This window comes from Chelonia mydas, chromosome 4, assembly GCF_015237465.2.
Source record: "Chelonia mydas isolate rCheMyd1 chromosome 4, rCheMyd1.pri.v2, whole genome shotgun sequence".
In the NCBI taxonomy this organism is placed as follows: Eukaryota; Metazoa; Chordata; order Testudines; family Cheloniidae; genus Chelonia; species Chelonia mydas.
Genome location: NC_057852.1, coordinates 134,091,371 through 134,110,924, shown reverse-complemented (window position 1 = coordinate 134,110,924; position 19,554 = coordinate 134,091,371). Strand labels below are relative to the sequence as shown.

Sequence of the window (19,554 nt, the reverse complement as noted above, 5' to 3'; positions counted from 1 at the left end):
TTAAGAAGATATTTATAACTAGCACCCCCTATTATTAAGATTGCCCAACACTTCCCATAGTAAGACCCTGTTTTCAATTGCTTATAACTTTGTCAAACTTTTACTGTTTGGGCTGAAATTTTCCATGCACCATGTCTGCCAGGCTTCCCACTTCAGGCATCTGAATTGAAAGCAAGGGGACTGTCTGTCCTGTGCCCATGATGCTCTTTCTGCTGGGCCCAAGCAGTGTGGAGGAGGAAGCTGCCTGATTCAAATGCAGAGGGAACAGGAGCCAAACCTGCATGGGGGGAGAGCAGACTCATGAGCACCATAGTGGAAGAATGGGATTGGAAGTTGACAGGGAGGAGGACATGGGGAGACTGGGAGATGAGGGAGGGAGGGAGGGAAAGTAGGACGGATGGTTGGGCAAGGAGACTGGGAGCAGTCCAGGAAGCCAGTGGTAGGGAAGAGACATGACTGGGGCAGAGACAGGTTGGAGGGGATGGGAACCTTAATTTTGGCATTTTCTAACTTTGGAGTGCTTGACTTTGCAACATTAATGTCCTCAACATTGTGTGTAATTATATAGCTCTACACACAAAGAGCAAGCAAGCAATAATGCAAACCACAGCAAAATGTACACATGATGAGAGGGACGACTAGACATGGAATTGTAATATGGAGGCTGGATCATACCTGAGGTCTCTCTAATTCAGTATCCTCTTTCCCACAGTGGCCAATAGCAGAACAAAACATTATTTGGGGCTGGGAAGTTACTCAGCCTTTAGAGATAGAGGGGAGACTGACGACATGTACCAAAAACCACCCGTGACAATGTTTTTGCCCCATCAGGCATTGGGAGCTTAACCCAGAATTCCAGTGGGCAGCAGGGACTGTGGGATAGCTACTTACAATGCACCACTCCGTAAATCGATGCTAGCCACGGTATTGAGGATGCACTCCACCAACCTACTGTGCTTAGTGGGGACATACACAATCGACTGTATCAAATCACTTTCTAAAGATTGACTGCTATAAAATCGACCTAATTTCGTAGTTTAGACATACCCTAAGTGCCTTATTCATATAAGTCAATGGGAGTTTATCCTGACTAATGATTTTGGGATTTACCCCAGAGAGGTAATTGCTGTGGCTTCTCCCTCCTCACCTTGCTACAACTAAACTACCAGGCAGCAACAAAAGGCACAAGTCTTGTTGCAATGTGGTAAATGTTCCCCGCACAGCAGAAAAGCTTCAGGAGAACAGTCTGGTCTGGTAGTTAAGTGCACTGGAGTGAGACTCAGGCGAGCTGGGTCCTATTCCTGGCTCTGTTGTGTTGGACAAGTTTGTGGGTCTGTTTCTTTCTGTCTTGTTTATTTCAATTGTAAACTCTTGGGTGCAGGGCCTGTCTCTCACTATGTTTGTACAGCACCTAGCACAATGGAGCCCCAGGCTAGCAATCATTAATATACGCGAGCGCGAGCTAGCATTGTTAGATAAAAGGGACAGCTTCATGCCAGGGTTAACGGCATGTGGCTCAAGTTTAACCTCAATTGTGGATGCCTTTGATAGTCACCTAACTGTTTATACAGCACCAGTGGTGTGGCAGGGGCTTCAGAGGCAGGTGTGAAAGCAATGGGCCTGATTCTCCACTGCCTTGCACCTTGCTCCATCCTTTACACCTGTGCAATGGGAGGGCAAAGTGTTGGCGTTGAGCCCTCGGTGGGCACAGGTGTGAATGGCTGTGCAGGGTGAAGCTGGTGAACAAAACCCAGAGAGCCTGATTCTGAACTTGCCTGCGTGGAACGCAGAAGCAGCCCCACCCTGGCGAACCAGGCTCGGTGAGACCGGAAGCGCTCACAATGTGAAGACCCAATCTGGGTTACGTGGGCAAGGCTTACTCACCTGAGTAAGGGGCAGCAGGAGTAAGCCCTCAATAAGCAGAACCCATAAACTACGCCAGCAAACGCATCCCAAAATACATTTTATATCTGGAGCCTCAACTGCCCTCTGAGTCTGCTGTCTGCCTCCAGGTTTCTAGACGGGGCCAGCGCAGTATGACAGCGAGTGGTGTACCCAAAAGAGGAAAAGGCCTTTTACCCGTAGGAGTCAATAAGCTGTGTGAGTGGGATGCTCAGCTGGTGTAAGTCGACACAGCGCCAACGATTTCAGTTACACCGGTTGTAGATTTGGCCCCACGTGCCGCTCTGGAGGAAATGGCTGGGGCCGGTTCTCCTTGTGTTCCCAGGATGATCCATTGGCATCAGTGGAGTCACTCTGGAATAGCACAGGGGTGAGTGAGATCAGAATCAGACCCAGACACCCAAGCCCCCCATCCCCACCCCGCAACCCCTCCTCCCCCCAGCCTGTTCCCAGGTTCCCTGCTGGGATTTCGCATTGGGCTGGAAGGAAGAATTATTCATCAGCACCCAGCTAAGTCTCAGAGGAGCTGTTGAGCCCAGTCTGGCTGTTTGTGCTTCTGCACTGAATCACCTCAATTACAGGATTTACTTTGAGTCTAGTTTGGGAAAGAGGTTTAAAAAAAAAAAAGCCCCCTCCCCCTGGCAGTGGTGACAAAGGCCAAGAAAGACGTTACGTCGGCACCAGGAGGGGTATAAATAGGCAGCTGGTCCAGAAAGGAGCCAGATGCAAACAGGAGGCTGGAAAGCAAACAAAGCTTCTCTCTGTGCGTGTGAGAGCCTGGCGCCCCCCTTCAAGATGCCCGAAACCTTGCTTCCAGTCCCCTTCCTCTGTCTTCTCGCCTTGTCTTCAGCCTGCTACATCCAGAACTGCCCTCGAGGAGGAAAGAGAGCCTTGCCCGACACAGAGCTCAGACAGGTACGAGAGGGGCTACTTGCTGTGTGCGTGGGGTGGGGTGGGGCTAATTCTTCACTGTGTGGTGAACTGTGTTCCCGTACAATGTGTGTGTGCGTGCGTGCACGTGTGTGTGTGTGTGTGTGACTGACTGAGTGTGAGTGAGTGTACTTCAATACTCTGGGCACAAGGGACTGTCTTCCAGTCCTGGGTGTTTTCGGCAAACTCCTATGCGGAGACTCTATTCGAGTTCTGATGTGAGAGGGACGGGGGCAAACTCCTCGCTGGCTGGCAGCTAGATTCAGCTCATTGGCCTGAAGCTCAGATTGGCATTTTCAAAAGCTCCTAGTTCTTGCTCCAACTTGCTTCCTTTACAGAAATGAACTTACGTTGCTTTGAGCGAAGGAGCTTTGTATTGACGCTTCTTAGAGACAAGGGGGGGGAATCTCTATTTAGATTTAGGAAAGGTGCCTCTAAGTCCCCCCACCCTTGGCCCCTACTTGGAAACTGCAGAGAGAAAAGCTAGGGAGAAAAATAGGGAGCCAGTGAAATCGACTGAAATTCTTTGGACTGGGAAACTGGGGGCGATGGGAGGGAAGTGGTAAAATGATGGGCACTTCACTGGAACAGGGGCTGTGCCTCCTAAAGAGGAACAGCAGACATTCGTGATTTCCTTCTGCCACCTAACACCCTTTTAATGCAAGCTTGTTCCACAAACTTTAATAGTTCTTTTGGCTTGTGGTTAAAGAAAAGAATGTTTGCTCTGTTGCTAGTTGTAACAGCCTCAGTAATGCACTCGCAGAGAGAGGACATCTGAAGCCCATTTGAAGAGCCAAATCCTCAGCTGGTGTAAATCATCTTCAATAGAGCATGACAACACCAGCTAAGGATCTGACCCCCAAGAACCCAGGACTTGTATTTCTTGTGGAAAGCGAACAGATGAAATTTTTTTTAAGTTACAGACCTTCCAATGTACTTAGGGTGAAATCCTGGCCCCACTCTGGTCAATAGACATTTTGCCGTTGACTTCAACGCAGTCTGGATGTCACCCTCAATGCAAATGTGAAGTACCAATAATGTATTTAGAGTAATTTCAGAAAGAAAGGCTATATCATAAAAGTAATAGCACCAGTGCTTTTGAAACACACATTGATTTACATGAGGCACTATTGTGTTACTTTCTTAAAACATTTCAGTCATAGCCAAGTGTTTTACACCATTTCATTTTGGTTCTACCACATTTTGAGCAGATCTGAACACAACAGTTACCTGAGAAATTATATATCAATTTGTAGACATGCAGGTTATAACAAGAGGATTTAAAATAACCAGAGTTAATGGGATTGTCTCTTCCTATTGTGGCTGACTTGATTTTTAGACAATGTCTCTGATGTATGGTAGCTTCTCCACCTATGGAAAGTTGGTCCCAAAAGTTTTTGGACCATTAAAGAACCTAACAAATTAAGCACCATGGACAGGGCCACTGTGCTGACCAATTAGAGCCTATGATCAGCTTTTTAAACCAGTTCCTTCTGATCAAAATTTCAGTGTCCCCAGTCACCAAATAGAAAATGTCATTTTGAATGCAAACATCTCTAGACCACAATTTAATTTTCCATTTCAATAGGATTCACTGTGGCTGGCTTTAGACTGATGTGGCTTCTAAGTGTAATTACTAAGGTTAAGATTTTGTCACATTTTTAGTAAAACTCACAGACAGGACATGGGCAATAAACAAACATTCATGGAAGCCCGCAATCTATCTAGGATTTTTACTAAAAATAGGGGGGGAGCGGACCGGGGGTGGAAGAGACTACCGGCGCCAGCCCCCATTGCCGACGGCGGTGGCTGACAGCTGCAGGCCCCTTGCCATCCCAAGTCACGGGGCTGAAGCTGAAGCAGAAAATGTCATGGAGATCGCTGAAAGTCACCGAATCCGTGACCTCCGTGACAAAAATCTTATCCTTAGTAATTACTTTCCCCTGTGGTTTGTGCGTAGCCATGATCCCACTGCTGGTGGGCAGTTATTAAATGGGGGGACCTTTGACACAGAGATACACAGCATGTGCTTGTATTGCCCCCTGTCACTGAGTAGCCTTTCCCTTTTATCCTGAAGAGAGTGTGCAAAATATAGCCCCTTCATATAACGGTCCACAGTAAGCTTCCTACGCTAACTGTGAGCTGGAGCTATATGGATTATAGAGCACAGGAGTTAATAATAATGCCTGGCTCTTATGTATCACTCATCAGCAGCAGATCTCAAAGTGCTTTACAAAGGAGGTCACGGTCATTATCCCCATTTTACAGATGGGGAAACTGAGGCACAGAAAGGTGACATGACCCACTCAAGGTTATCTACCAGGCCAGTGGCAGAGCCAGGAACTGAATCCAGGACTCCTGAGGCCCAGTCCAGTGCTCTAGGCAACCAATGGCCTCTCCCAGCCCACACAGGCTTGTTCCCTACTGAACACAGCCTACCGTTCTCTCCTGGCTAAATCTGACCGGTAGTGATCAATGGCTCCATGTCTAGTTGGCAGCCGGTATCAAGTGGAGTGCCCCAAGGATCGGTTCTCGGGCCGGTTTTGTTCAATATCTTCATAAATGATCTGGAGGATGGCGTGGATTGCACCCTCAGCAAGTTTGCAGATGACACTAAACTGGGAGGAGAGGTAGATATGCTGGAGGGTAGGGATAGGATACAGAGGGACCTAGACAAATGAGAGGATTGGGCCAAAAGAAATCTGATGAGCTTCAACAAGGACAAGTGCAGAGTCCTGCACTTAGGATGGAAGAATCCCAGGCACTGCTACAGACTAGGGACCGAGTGGCTAGGCAGCAGTTCTGCAGAAAAGGACCTAGGGGTTACAGTGGATGAGAAGTTGGATATGAGTCAACAGTGTGCCCTTGTTGCCAAGAAGGCCAATGGCATTTTGGGCTGTATACGTAGGGGCATTGCCAGCAGATCGAGGGAAGTGATCGTTCCCCTCTATTCGACATTGGTGAGGCCTCATCTGGAGTACTGTGTTCAGTTTTGGCCCCACACTACAAGGATGTGGAAAAATTGGAAAGTGTCCAGCAGAGGGCAACAAAAATGATTAGGGGTCTAGAACACATGACTTATGAGGAGAGGCTGAGGGAACTGGGATTGTTTAGTCTGCGGAAGAGAAGAATGAGGGGGGGATTTGATAGCTGCTTTCAACTACCTGAAAGGGGGTTCCAAAGAGGATGGATCTAGACTGTTCTCAGTGGTAGCAGATGACAGAACAAGGAGTAATGGTCTCAAGTTGCAGTGGGGGAGGTTTAGGTTGGATATTAGGAAAAACTTTTTCACTAGGAGGGGGGTGAAACACTGGAATGTGTTACCTAGGGAGGTGGTTGAATCTCCTTCCTTAGAAGTTTTTAAGGTCAGGCTTGACAAAGCCCTGGCTGGGATGATTTAGTTGGGGATTGGTCCCGCTTTGAGCAGGGGGTTGGACTAGATGAACTCCTGAGGTCCCTTCCAACCCTGATATTCTATGATTCTATGATGGAGAGGCTACCCCTTCCCTTAGGAAGCAATTGCAGAGCCAAAGTGAGCTTTCTGTTATGCTGTTTTATTTGCTATTCATCTTAAGTCCTCTCTTCTCTCATATGGCTAATAAGAACATCCAGTATTAAAATACTTAATGACATACATTGTGGAAGGGATACTAACCCCCAAACTGCAGGGATTAAGCCAAGCTCTAGGAAAGACTAGAAGGAGCCCTAATGCAGGGGGCAGCTTATTCCACATCTGCCTAGTATGGGGCTAGGCACCTTCTTCTGAAGCATCTGGTACTGGCCATAGTCAGAGCCTGGTTACTGGGCTGGATGGACCATGGGTCTGATCCAATCTGGCAGTTCCTATGTTCTTTCTTAATGTGACCCCATCACTTCTAGCTATTCCCCTTTGTACTATCCTAAGTAATTCCTCTCACCCGCTTGAATGTAATGACCCCCATCGCTCCCAGAGGTCATCAGCCAGGTTGCACCCCAGACCTTCAGCACTACAACACTGATCTCTAGCACTTGAGCTAAAGGGATAACTCCGTTACTGTTAATAGCAGTAGGTTGTTATCCTCCAGTGGGTGGACACACACACACACACAAAATGCACTGTGCTAGGATTGGTTACACTGACCTCTTTCAATGTTTGTAGAATCATGCTTACCCTCCCACCCTTAGTCACTGCTTAGCCAGACTACCCATATTTAACCCTTTCCCGCTTTCTTTCCAAGACTGTCCCTCCAGCCCCCGATCACTTTTTGCTGCTCTTCTTTGAACTGCTTCTAATTAATTAATATATTTCTGTTAATGAGGTGGCCAGAACTGAATGCTCTATCCCATTGGTGGTCTCAGCAGAGCTGTTCTGAAAAGAGCACCATTGTATCTCTTTACCCCATAATGCAATAAACCAACATATTGAAAATTCTAGTGGGGAGGAAATTCCCTTGACTAGGAAGTTCTAAACATGGGAGCGGAATTGATGTAGCCCTGAAAGCAACATCATTCTACAGCTTGGCTCTAATTCCTTTAAGGCTTGAAGGCATCTTTGCAAGACAGCCACCACCATCCATGAATGACATTGGCTTCCATATAATATGGTGGAAGGCAAATTGTAGGAGACCTTTAAAACAAGACTGAACAAAAGGAGGCACAATCTGGCATTGCCAACAAGGGAAAGAGCAGACAATCCAGTAGGCCATTTCTGTCTCCTGGTTTTTGGACAAAAACGATGACTGCTAATGCCTAACGCTTATCTAAAGCGCTGGGAGCCACAAAATATTTAAACCCCTGCACTTACTTCCAGGGTTTGAGAGAGTGAATAAGCTCATCCTTCTGCTCAAAAAAATAAGTTAACTTATAGCATCATCTTCCATGGAAAGATCTGATCCCAGCTGCTATTCTATCAACTGAAAATGATTGTCCCCTACATTGGTAACCTTACAGGGATGCGTCCTCCATTGAGAAAGCTGCATATTACTTCAGGGGAGGATGAATATTATGCTTAAAGTATTTGTCGATTTTATAAATACCTGATGAGGTAGGTATATATGGCTTAGTTCACCCACTATTGAAATGCAGCCATCTAGTAAATGGAATAGGTGCCCAGATACTGCAGTGATGGGCATGGGATAAAAACATGAAGGGGTGGAGGGAGTTTGTTAACAGCAAACACCTAAAGCAGAATATCAGCTCCAATTGAAGCTGCAGGGGGCGCTCAGGGAGGCAGGATGTAATTAACTGGGTGCAGTTCTTCTGGGACACACCCACTCTTATGGGCTCTTTCATTGCATAGAGGCCTTGTCTGCAACAGGTGGAGAGGGATAGGGAAAATGTGTGACCATGCAGCTGGTTTTAGGGTTGATTTCAGAGACCCAGTTCTGCCTCCTAGCTCAGGTTAAACAGGATTGCTGAAGGATTTGGCCCATAAAATCAGCTAAGAATTAACCGCCATTCAACACAATGGGAATTTTGCCATTTATTTCAATGGGGAGCAGGACCTGGCTCACAACCTTCAGACCTGGCTCACTGGTTATAACAGTGTCCCATTCATGCACCCGATTCTCCTGGCTGGTTACTCCATGGACTCACCTCTGATTCCCAGCGGTGAGATCAGGCCCCGTGCTTATACCATGCATGAGGGGTTTCGCTGTTCCCTGAGAATGAGCCTCCCCCCAATCCCCATGCAGCCCCTGGCAGGCTGATCTGTCTCCTGTCTTCCCAGTGCATACCCTGTGGCCCCGGGAACAGAGGGAACTGCTTTGGCCCCAACATCTGCTGTGGAGAGGAGCTCGGCTGCTACGTGGGCACTTCCGAAACCCTGCGCTGCGTGGAAGAAAACTACCTGCCTTCCCCTTGCGAGGCCGGCGGGAAAGCCTGCAGCTCAGGAGGGAGATGTGCTGCTCCCGGCGTTTGCTGCAATGATGGTAATAGAGGCATACCCCCCTACCCAGAACAAATACAATGGAGAGAGGAGGCACCTCAAATAGTAACAGCCTTTGCTTAGTGGATCATCTCCTCTCCTGGATACTGCACTGGCCCCGTTTCTGTAGTAGCTGAGCCCCTCACAATGTTTAATGTACTTATCCTCATAACACCCTACTCTGTGATGTAAGGAAGTGCTGTTAGCCCCACTTCGAGATGGGGAATTGGCCACCATCAGCAGCAGGATAATGAAAGAGATGGTATGATCCAGAATGTCAGCTGCTTGACTCTTGGATTGGACCATTTCTAGAAATACAAGTAACAATAATGGACCAAACCTGCCTGACATCTTTAGTTTTTGCTCAGTCATGAATCAGGACAAACTCCTATTGACTTCCCCAGTGGGGCGGAGGGGTCGCTGAGTAACTGACCTCAATGGGCATTTTGCAGGAGTAAGGATTTGACTCAACACAAAAGCCTATGGCTTATATGACACTTTCTATCTTCAAAGCTCTTTACGAGCATTAACTAAAGAGCTCACCAGACTCAAAGATAGGGTTGTAAAAGTATTACTATAATCCCGATCTCCCAGATGCGGAAACTTGTTTGCCCAAGTCTACATAGCATGTCAATGTCAGAGCTAAGATTACAACTCAGGAATTCCCCACTTCCAAACTCCATTTGTAATGTATTTGCTGGCAATATGTTATTCATCCACGATGTCTCTGTTTGCTGTAGTGAGTTCCAGACAGGTTGTGGTCTCTGGTAAACAAGGGAGACAAAGCTGGAACATAAGCTCCGTGGAAGTCTTCTTGTGGCTGTAGGTGTAGCTTTTCTGTTTAATAAGTCCCTTCTGTTTAAGAAGGTGCATGGAATCACAGCCTATGACACCAGTCCCTGGAACCCACTGCTTCATGTAACATCAGTGATAACACTTTGGTTTCTTTTCTTGTGTCAAAGAGAGCTGCACCATGGATACCATTTGCCTGGATGACGATAGTGACAGAAGTCGAGAGCCCTCAGAGAAGAACCTGACTGTGCTGGATGGCTCGGCGAGTGACCTCCTGCTCAAGCTGATGCATTTGGCGAACAGGCAGCAACAGGGGAAGCACCAGTTCTACTGAGGGAAAGAAGCAAGATCAGAGATGAGTCTAACAGCGAGTATGTTGCTTACATGCCGCAGCACCTCAGAAAACCCTTACAAGATGTAAAGGAACAGCCCTTTGAGAGCATTGTAAATATGTGGCCAATAAAGTCTTTTATTGCACTGTGCTATTCAACTTTGTCCTGTGTCATTTGCACTGAAGTCTTCGGCACCAGGGGCTAGATCTGCAAGAGCTCAGGACTTTGGGTGCAGAGCTCATTTGAAGATCTGCCCATCAATGTCCCAGCGGGAGCTGAGCTCTTTAGAGAAGCTGGGGGGCGCTGAGCACTCAGCAATCTGGCCCTCTGCGGCTCAGCAGCCCCTCCTCATTCAGTGGAGGGGAGAAGGAGCACCACATGTGACATCACTATTCAGCTCTTCCAAAAGCCTTTGCCAAGTTCCCCCGGCTAAGAGAGGCAGCAGACAGTTCAGATGTACACTGCAGGCAGAAACCAGACCTCATGGGGTACAAACCTTCAGCAGTCCCCCCCACCCCCCCGAGCACTGACTTAGAGGCTCACTCCTGGCAGCACAGGAGTTTCCCAGAAGACTCCCATGGGAGTTCTGTCTGGGGACAATTCTGCACAGCTTGGGGTGTCCGATGGAAGCCCCCCCGCAGGGCAGGCTAGCTGCAGAGAGTGGTGTGGGTGAAGTTTTCAAAGGTTCCTGAGCACCTGTGGGTACGTCTACATGACAAGCAGAAACCCAAGGCAGCGAGGCTCGGAGCCCAGGTCAACAGGCTCGGGCTCACAGGGCTTGCACTGCAGCACTAAAAATAGCCCTGCAGATGTTCAGACTCGGGCTCCCAACCTCACCCCTCTGGGCAGGTTTCAGAGCCGGAGCTGCAGCCTGAGCCAAACATCGACACGGCTGTTATTAGCACCATAGCACAAGCACTAACCTGTAGGTCCGGGCTCCAAGACTCACTGCTGCTGGTTTCTGCTTGCTGTGTAGACATAAGCTTCGGTGACGGTAAGTCCCATTGACTTTCAGTGAGACTTGGCCTCCGAAGTGCCTTTTGAAACTGGGATTTAGGTACCTGACTCACTTAAAAGCTTTTAAAAATGTTATCCCCTGGACGTTGGACACGAAGACATTTTAACTCCAGTTGGCACCAAAGACTGTCTTTGGAAACTACCCCATAAGATTCCTACCCCGCCCCCTTTTTTGATTCTACGTATACAACCCCTCATCACTGGAGTAGCTGACCACCAGGGTCACTGTCATTCGCACGCATCATCTCCATTGGATGGCAGCACTGTTGAGGGACGCGCCCAAGGATCATTTGCAGCAGAGCCAGGAACTGAACGCAGATCTTGTGTGTCCCATGCTACTGCCCTGTCCATTAAACCAGCCTTCCTCCCGTAATTAGCTCTTGGGAAGATATTAATAATCAGCGGATAGGTTCAGCAGGCTCGAAGCCACAGGGCCAGCTCCCAAGACCTCAGACAAAATTCTCACATTGCCTTAACAATCTCCTCCCGGCCCTGTGAGGGGCAAGCCAGGAAGGGCCCTGATTCCACCAGTAACAACCAGACCTTGAGGGAGGATGAACCCAATGCAAGAGGGTGAACTGTCCGTTCTCTGCCTCTCCAGACAGTCTGCCACAGGACCCAGCTGAGTGCCAGGACTCGATCTGTTCTCCCCCCCCCTCCCATCGCATATGAACTCCATAAGTATGGCATCAGCCCCCCGATGCAGAAACCTGACTCTGGCTCTGAGCGTTCTCCTGCTGCAAGATACAGCCTCAGGGCCAAACTCTGCTCCAGGCTACACCTGTGTAAATCGGGAGTAACCCCACTGAAATCACTTTGGATTTATACCCCTGCAACTTCACACAACCCCTATGAAGAGGTAACTGCTTTGCCAGGTCCAATTCTGCCCATATTTGCATCCAAGCAACCCCATTGGCTGGGCAGAGTTTGCCCCAGGGGCTGTAAGGTCAATCCTGGTACAAGCAAATCCAACGTCTATTGGGCCAGGTACTCCACTGGTGTCAATCAGCCTAGCGCTGCCGTGGAGCTAGGTTGATTGACACCAGCTGAGGATCTGGCCCAAATGACTTCAGCACAACTTGAACCAAGGTTCGCCAGCCCTGCTAACAGGGTATCAAACAGCTCTCCCGAGTGATTTAAATTAATTGCACCAGCCAGCCTGTTGCTGATGCTCTTCTGTTGCCTAGAGCAGGGTTTCTCCACCTGTGGGTCGGGAGCCAAAATTGGGTCACCAGAATGTTTCAAAGGGTCACGTGACAGTTCCTGTGGCTCCTGCCCCACGAGGCTGGCTGGGCACAGCTCCCTGCTCCAGGCACTGCAGCCTGTGGGGTCCCAGAGCCACTCAGGTTTGGCCCAGCCGTCATGACAACGGGAGTGTGGCTAGGCCAAATCTGAGTGAGCGGCACCGCAACCCCACGAGCCAGGTCACAACTCCACTCACACACCTGTGGTACAGGCAGGGGTGCAGGGCCAAACCTGAGCAGCACTGCAGCCCCAGAGGTTGTGATGCCCAGAGCAGAGTCAAGCCCAGCCAGCCCCACAGCACAGGGGCTACAGGAGCCGCCACTGCGGGGTGAGTGCTGGGCAGAGCCCAACCCCCTGCCAGGGGGCAGGATCCAACCAAACCCACTCCAGAGCCCCAGACTATTTAGAGGGTGGCAACAGGTCATCAACACTTACCAACGGGTCCTGAGCCCAAAAAGGTGAGAACCGCTGGCCTAGAGGACATCCTCCAGGAAGAGCAATGGGGTGGTTTGCACAGGGCAGTGCACCAATGTGGGTGGCTGATTTAACGCTCTGGGTTTCTTGCTGTCCAGTTGGCACTAAAGAGAGCAGCATCTCGCTTACTGTATTTACAGAGTCCTCTGCGCTGAGGGGCTCACACTCTGCGGTGACGGTACCTAGAACGGATGGACGGATCCTGTAGGTCCATGGGTCGAATGAATGAATTTGGGGCTTTTTAAGTCAAAAATTCAACTGGGTGAAACGATTACGAAGACTTTAACTTACATGACAAGCCCCTGGGAAGTCTGGCTGTGAAGCACTGCACCATCCCATACGCCATGGAAGCCATGACGGGCAGCACCCTTAGAGCTGATGGTCGCCTACCATGCGTGGTAATAAGCACGAGCGCAAAGACGCAGACGCTCGACTTGCTGGCAGACGCGCCCCTGGATAGGAGCGCCCCTGGCTGGTTTTCATACAGGGTAAAACCCTTCTGTCATTCAGGCTTGCGAAGCCAGGCAGCCACAGAGCCAGACCAAGCCCTGGGGTTTGTGCCCGGGGCTCAGACATTGAATTCTGGGCAGCTACGGCTCCTCCCCACAGGCAAGCCCTGCTCATCTAGCAAAGCTAAGGGCCCGGCTCTGACGCTGCTCTGTGCAGGGGCTCCCTTGGGAGTTCAATGGCAGTCTGAGCATGGGGGTGGGGGTGCTCTGTCAGACCCTGGTTGGCTGCAGCCATCCTGGAGCTCAGAGCGGAGCTTGGCTGGCCCATGTGTAGCACTGGAAGCACGTGTCACCTGGTTTCCAGTTTCGTGACAAACCCAGATCTCAGGCCAGAGGGAATGAGCCCTTGTGACCGTGAGAGCTCGGGCTGGGGAGACACTTCCTGAGGGAAGCAATGGAAGCCCCATCAGTCGGGACACTGGAAACAAGGCACAGGGAGGAGAAGAGCCCTGCCTTGGCAGGGGAGGGACTGGCTGTTCCAGCAGACCCCATCCAGCTCCCGTGAGGCTGGGAACACATTTCCCGGGAGCCCAGGGCTGCTTTGGGGCTTGGGGTGGAAAACATGAAACGCTGCAGTTTTACACCTCTCTCTTTCGAGTCTCCCGGGGCACTGGAGCCGGCCTCCCAAAGTTCAGGGTTGTGACGCTGCCAAAGAACAGATTCCCATGAGCCCTGTGCAATGAACCCCCTGCAGCACCCAGATTGCCCTTGTGCAGCTAGCAGCTTCTCCCCGTCTTCACCAGCAAACCCTCACAGGCAAGCTAGCGAGTCGCGCTGTGCAGATGGGGAAACTGAGGCAAAGCAGTTAAGAGTCATGTTGAGTTTGGACTTGCCGTGAGTGCACATAGAGTGTCACACCCTACTGCACCCCCTGTGGTGGCTAGTAACAACCACAGACCCTGCTTCCTCCTAGTGCCCCCTAGGGTCAGGGCAGTGGCACAGAGGGGGCAGCTTGTCCAAAAGTAGCTCAGTTTTGGCACAGTCCTCATGCACACCTGGGAGCTCCTGGGGAGACCGTGCTCTGCTGAGCTGTCCCTGGCGTGCATCACCCCTAAGCAGATTTCACCCTCTCATCCTTAGTGACTTGCGGAGGGAGTCAGCATCAGACTCAGGGGCCTAGTTCAGGAGTTCCTGGCTCCCGGACACATGCTCAGACCACGTCGCTCTGATGAGACCATAGTTCAGCTGAGTGGCAGTCAGACAGCCCAAAAGGGGAAAGCGGCTGGGAAACACGTTCCTGAATGCAGAGAGCACGGCATTGTGCAGGCTTCTCTAGTCTCATTGTGCTGCCTCTCTGACCGGGAATTTGCAATGAGAATCAGATAAAGCACGCTGGCTCATTTGATGCTCCATTCTGTTTGAAACACCCCGTGGTCAGAGCAACCTGGGCTTGGAGAGGCAGGGCTGGGAAGTGAGATTTCAGAGATTGGGTCACCGCTATTACCGCGGGTGGCAATGTTCCCTCTAATTTTTGACAGGCCGTGTATGCAAAAAATTTCTTCTGTGCAAATTGTTGGGCTTCTGTGCAAATTTTTGGGCGTGCCATGTTTTGCCATGTGCGCGGGTTTAGGATCTGTGTGCGTGCACACACCTTAGCGGGAACAGTGGAGGGCGGAGAATATTAGGGCATGTCAGCATGGCCAGAGCAGAGGGAGAGAGGGCACCAGCAAGAGAATGATTTGAGCCCATTTCTCTGACCTGCTAAGCAAATAAATGGCAGATCAAGAGGCTTGGGAGAGGAGGGAGGCCGGCAAAGCAGCCAGCGAGGGATTAATCGCCATTGCCTGGAGTTACAGTGAAGCGAACGGGTTCCTGAGGAAGGCATACAAAGCAGCCCCCTTCACTGGACAATAAGGGGGCTGGCTTCTGATCACTCAGTACAGTCCAACCAAGCACCCCGTCTTTGCTTACAGCTCTTCTCTCACTCCCCTCCCTCTGACCCATCTAGCCCTCCCTCTCCAGCTCTTTACTATTCATGGCTTCTCCACCTCCAGCTCCTCCTCTCCCCTGCCCTCTCCCTCAGGTCCCTCCTGAGAACCCACCTGTTTATTTCAGGAGCGTTCTCCGCCCAGTGCTACACAGGAAGGCAGCCTAGAGGAGCACCATGGTCCCCTCTGGCCTGGGAATCCATGACACCTCTTGAAGCGACCCCTCCTCCTCCATCTGCTAATGGCCTTTCCTCTCCTCATCCCACGGCTTGCGTGTGCCCCTTCATTCTCGATCGGGGATTGCCACAGCACCCACCACCATAGCATCTCAGGCCCAAATCCTCAATGCTATTTAGGCACCTAACTCGCAGGGATTCCCATGGGAGTTCGGTGCCTAAATAGCCAGGCAATTCGTGTCTGCAGGGAGACAACTCTACTGGACTCCATGGAGTCTTCTTAGAAGCAGAGCTTGTGACGTACATCTATAGCACGTGTAACCCACACACTGCCTGGGTGTGGTGTTCTGTCCCATCTAGTGGCACCGAGATCACTTAGAGATTAATGAGTCTGCTCTATAGCCTTAACTAAGTGCCATATGGCTTTTAGCTCATGCGGTAGAGGCTCATGCACTGAGGTCCCAGGTTCGATCCCGCCCGCCGACAACTGGGGTCTGTCGGTGTTACATGCTCACATTTACACAGAGCTTTGCTCTGTTAAGGACCCCTATAACCAACCCCACTTTGGTGGCAGTAGGATTCGGATCCACGTCCTTCAGAGCGAAAGGCCTTGGCAGCTACAAACAGAACAGGAGGACACAAGGTTAGAGTTTGAAAGGTATCGAGGTGGTTGAAGATTGAAATCTGAAATCTAGGAGATCCACACCTAGGTGCTTTTGAAAACTCCACCAGGTACCTGGCTGCATCTTTAGGTGCCTAAATACCTTTAAAACCCTGGCCCAAATTCCCCAAACTGGTAGCAATTATAGACTCAAACCTCTCATGTGAGCCAGCCACCAGAGGGAGACAATACCTCACACTGTCTGAAGATTATGTGTACAGTGCCTAGCGCAATGGCGTGGGGGCCACTAGACACTACCACAATACATTAACACCAGGATCAGAATCTGACCCATCGACTCAATTGAGTTAGTCTGTGTTTATACCCATGAGAGGTCAGAATCAGGCTCGCTGATTTCAGTAGAGTTGATCTATAGGTACACCAGTGTACCTGAGAGCAGAAGTTATCTCACTGGTTACTTTTCTTTAATGCCTTGCGTATTTTTTGCAAGCAAAGCAGAGAGATAGGTCTTTCATCTGAGCAAACCACACCCGCATCACACAGCAAACCACGGAGGCTTCTGGACTAGAGCAACAGCCCTTTCAAAACGTCAGGGACCCGACACTGAGAGTCCAGTGCCTGGAAGTGCATAATGCCACATTATCTACTGATTGCCCTGTCACGTATAGCTCCCAAAGCTGGAGAGACAGAGAAGTCAGTTCAGTGGGTCTCAGGCTGCAAGCACCCTCACAACACAATTATTACATAATCTTACAGTTAAAGAGCTCTCATCCCACAGGGTGATTAGCCAAGTGTATATCTAGTGAATCACACAAACAGGAGGCAGCAGAAAGCCTCGTTAGGGCCACCGAACCCCACAGCTGTGCAGAATCACTCTCTACTACATATTCATTCTCCCGTCGAGTCAGGTTCGACGTGAGCCAGGTCATGGGGTTGCCATAATTAACCAGATTTCACGGGTAGAGAATTTGTCCGGATAACTTACACTTCCCTTTGCTCAGCGTCATCCCAGGACTCTCACCCTCGCTGGCTTCTTGCTCCATGGAGCAGAGTGAAGTTCTGGGGCTGTTCAACACACTGGGTCTAGCGCCTGACACGTTTCAATGTTCTGTATGTTGGCGTGACGTTCCGCTCAGGACAGCCAGAACCGTAAGCCACAGAGTTACCCCCCTGCCTCAGCAGAGATTAGCCCGTGTGTCAGCTCCTTGCCACACCAGCCCGCCTGTGTCAGCTCCCTGCCACACCAGCCCGCCCGCTTCACTAGCAAACCCCTTGAAACTCTGCCAGTCTAAACCTTGCCTTGCAGGTAACAATCAGTGAATTGCAGTTCCCCGGAGACGTCTCCCTGCAGCATCTAGTCCCTCTTGCTGGCTGCTCACAGAAATTACTAAATCCGCTGCCTCCAAAGAGACAGCGTGCATGTCAGCTGGTTAGGTTTGCTGAAGACTCACGCTTACTTCAATAGGATAGCCGTGAGCTGGTTTATAGTAAAACTAGGGAGAAGTTTATTAACAAAGAACAGAGACTTAAGGGATACTAAGCAAGTATAAAAGAGAGAGGTGTGGTTACAAATAATACAAAACACACCTGATAGCAACTAATTTAACAAGTTACCATCTTTGCCAAAGCAGTTTTCTTCCCTATATGAAGTTACCAGCATCCCTAGCCCTCCAGGCTAGGGGATCCAACTTTCACAGGCTGCCGTACCTTTATGTCCCCACATTGATGGGTCACTAAAAAGTCTTTTTCCTCCCCTTGTATTACCCAAAATCCATTTTCTCTGCCGCAAGAGGCAGGAAGTCTTCCTGGGGTGCATATTCTGCCTCCCAGCATGATTGTTGAACAGTCTTCTCCTCTATTTGTTTATCTGGATGGCTTTCTTTACCTTACATGTAAATGTACTTTCATTGTCCTCTGCCTGAAGTCTAGCTGGTCAGACAGGTAATACACACCCCTTTGTGCCCTGCCTCCCAAACACATTTTGAGAACATGTTTCTAGCACACATCTGTAACTCTTTATACACAACCCATACATCCATCACATGACAGCGGGTACCTTACATGGCACTTTTGAGCTACATATTATGACAACAGTGTGTTGGGGCAATGCGTATGTCAGAGTTGATGCGAGTTACAAAATGGGGGTGCTCTCTGCTAATTGGCACTGAGGGGCTCTTAGGGTCACAGCTGGGTAAAACTTTCTTGTTGTGTGTCTCGGCTGCTTTGCTTTTTCTATTGGGGTGTGATTCGGGACAAGTGCAGAGTCAAGGCACCACCAGCACCCTCACACTGGCCCCTGTGCAGGAGGGGAATTCACCCCCGGCAGTTTGCAATATCCTCCTCGTTTCTTTATTCACCCAAAAACGTCCTAAACATCAACATCCCCTTTTGTTCAGCATGAATGTGAAGAAGTGACTGAAATAAAAACTGCTGCCAAACCCAAAGTACAGGCACATGGCTCTTCCCAAAACAGAGGCAAATACAAGGCTGTCCAGAAATCTGAATGAGCTGTGTGGAGGGACTCTCTGGGTATTGTTTGAGCAGAGGGAGGTGTGTAAATGTAAGAGAAGCAGGAGACAGCACACACACACAGAGACAGACAGTCTGGACAAGCTCAGTGAGTGACCCCGAGAGGAGCCAAGAGAAGGAGTCTGGTGCCAGAAAAAGAGGCTTGGAGCAGAAAGCAAAGAACCTATCTCCTGTTTGGTTCCTTCTGTGTTCAGGGAAACAGGACTTTGTGTTCACCCCTTGTAAATAAACAAGATTGCAGCGAAGAAAAGACCTGATTCTGTCATCAATTTCTCCTTTTAACTGGAACTACCCACAACCCCCCAAATTCAGCGAACCACTCGGGTCCAAAGGGGCAACAGGGTGTTGAAAAAGAGAAGGAGCACACTTACCCGTTGGACCAGGAGAGTGCTGGTTGGATGGTAGCCGGCCTGTGATGCAGGCGACGCAAAGGCACCGCCTCAATCGGCTCTGACGGTCACCAAGCTTAGGAAGCAACCATTTATAGAGTCCCAAGAGGGAGGAGGCACTCCAGGGAGGTGGAGCAAGAGGCAGAGCTTCCAGTATCGAACCGGGCCGCCTCTCTGCTGAGTAATGCCGTGTCTGAGGAGTCACAGCCACTATATATGTTGCTGCGCCCGCAAATCGCCCTGCTGCTTGCGAGGGTTCCTTCTTAGAACTCTCTTTTGGGTCTCAATCCTGCTCCCCGGGGAGCTGTATGGGGTCAGCCAGGAGGATGAGGCCCATCTCTCCTAGCTAACTAGTGGATAAGAAAGTACAGAACCTGGTCTGAAGCCCCTTAGAGCGAATGAGAGTCACATAGGCTGGCTCAGGCCTATAAAGAGCAACTGTGTCTGTGTGTAATTAACAGGCAGCTTAATAATGAGAGAGAGGAAGCTCTTCCCCCTCCTAATCATTTTCTTCTGTGACCAGCTGTTTTTGACTGTTTCTCAGGGACATGTACTAGCCTAGCAGCCTCACAAGCGGGTCTCCTGGAAACAATCCTGACTACAGACTAATGAGAGATGAGAGGAAATGGAAACCCTGGGATTGTCACCCACAGACTTTGAGAAATAGCAGATCTGGACCCACCGGCATCCTACAGAACCAAAAGCATAGCTCTGAAGCTGGCATTCAGATCTCGATTGTGGATCTAGACTATTGATCCACTGATGCCTTGTGTTGTCTCCCACTGGTGGACTCCTCTTTTCCCT

At 49.9% G+C, this 19,554-nt stretch overlaps 1 protein-coding gene and 1 long non-coding RNA gene across 2 annotated transcripts; one reads left to right on the top strand and one right to left on the bottom strand.

Moving 5' to 3' along the window:
- Positions 1 to 2,401: 2,401 nt before the first annotated feature.
- On the top strand, positions 2,402 to 10,016 carry LOC102933516 (vasotocin-neurophysin VT). Its single transcript, XM_007067141.3, has 3 exons — positions 2,402 to 2,817; positions 8,540 to 8,741; positions 9,700 to 10,016. Exons 1-3 carry the CDS (start codon positions 2,626 to 2,628, stop codon positions 9,861 to 9,863), a joined length of 558 nt encoding a protein of 185 aa, XP_007067203.1. The 5' UTR covers positions 2,402 to 2,625; the 3' UTR covers positions 9,864 to 10,016.
- LOC122465423 lies at positions 9,721 to 18,829 on the bottom strand. Its single transcript, XR_006290274.1, has 3 exons — positions 18,733 to 18,829; positions 12,559 to 12,779; positions 9,721 to 9,859 (listed from the first exon to the last, which is right to left on the bottom strand). It is a non-coding gene; the product is annotated as an uncharacterized LOC122465423 (long non-coding RNA).
- Positions 18,830 to 19,554: the final 725 nt, after the last annotated feature.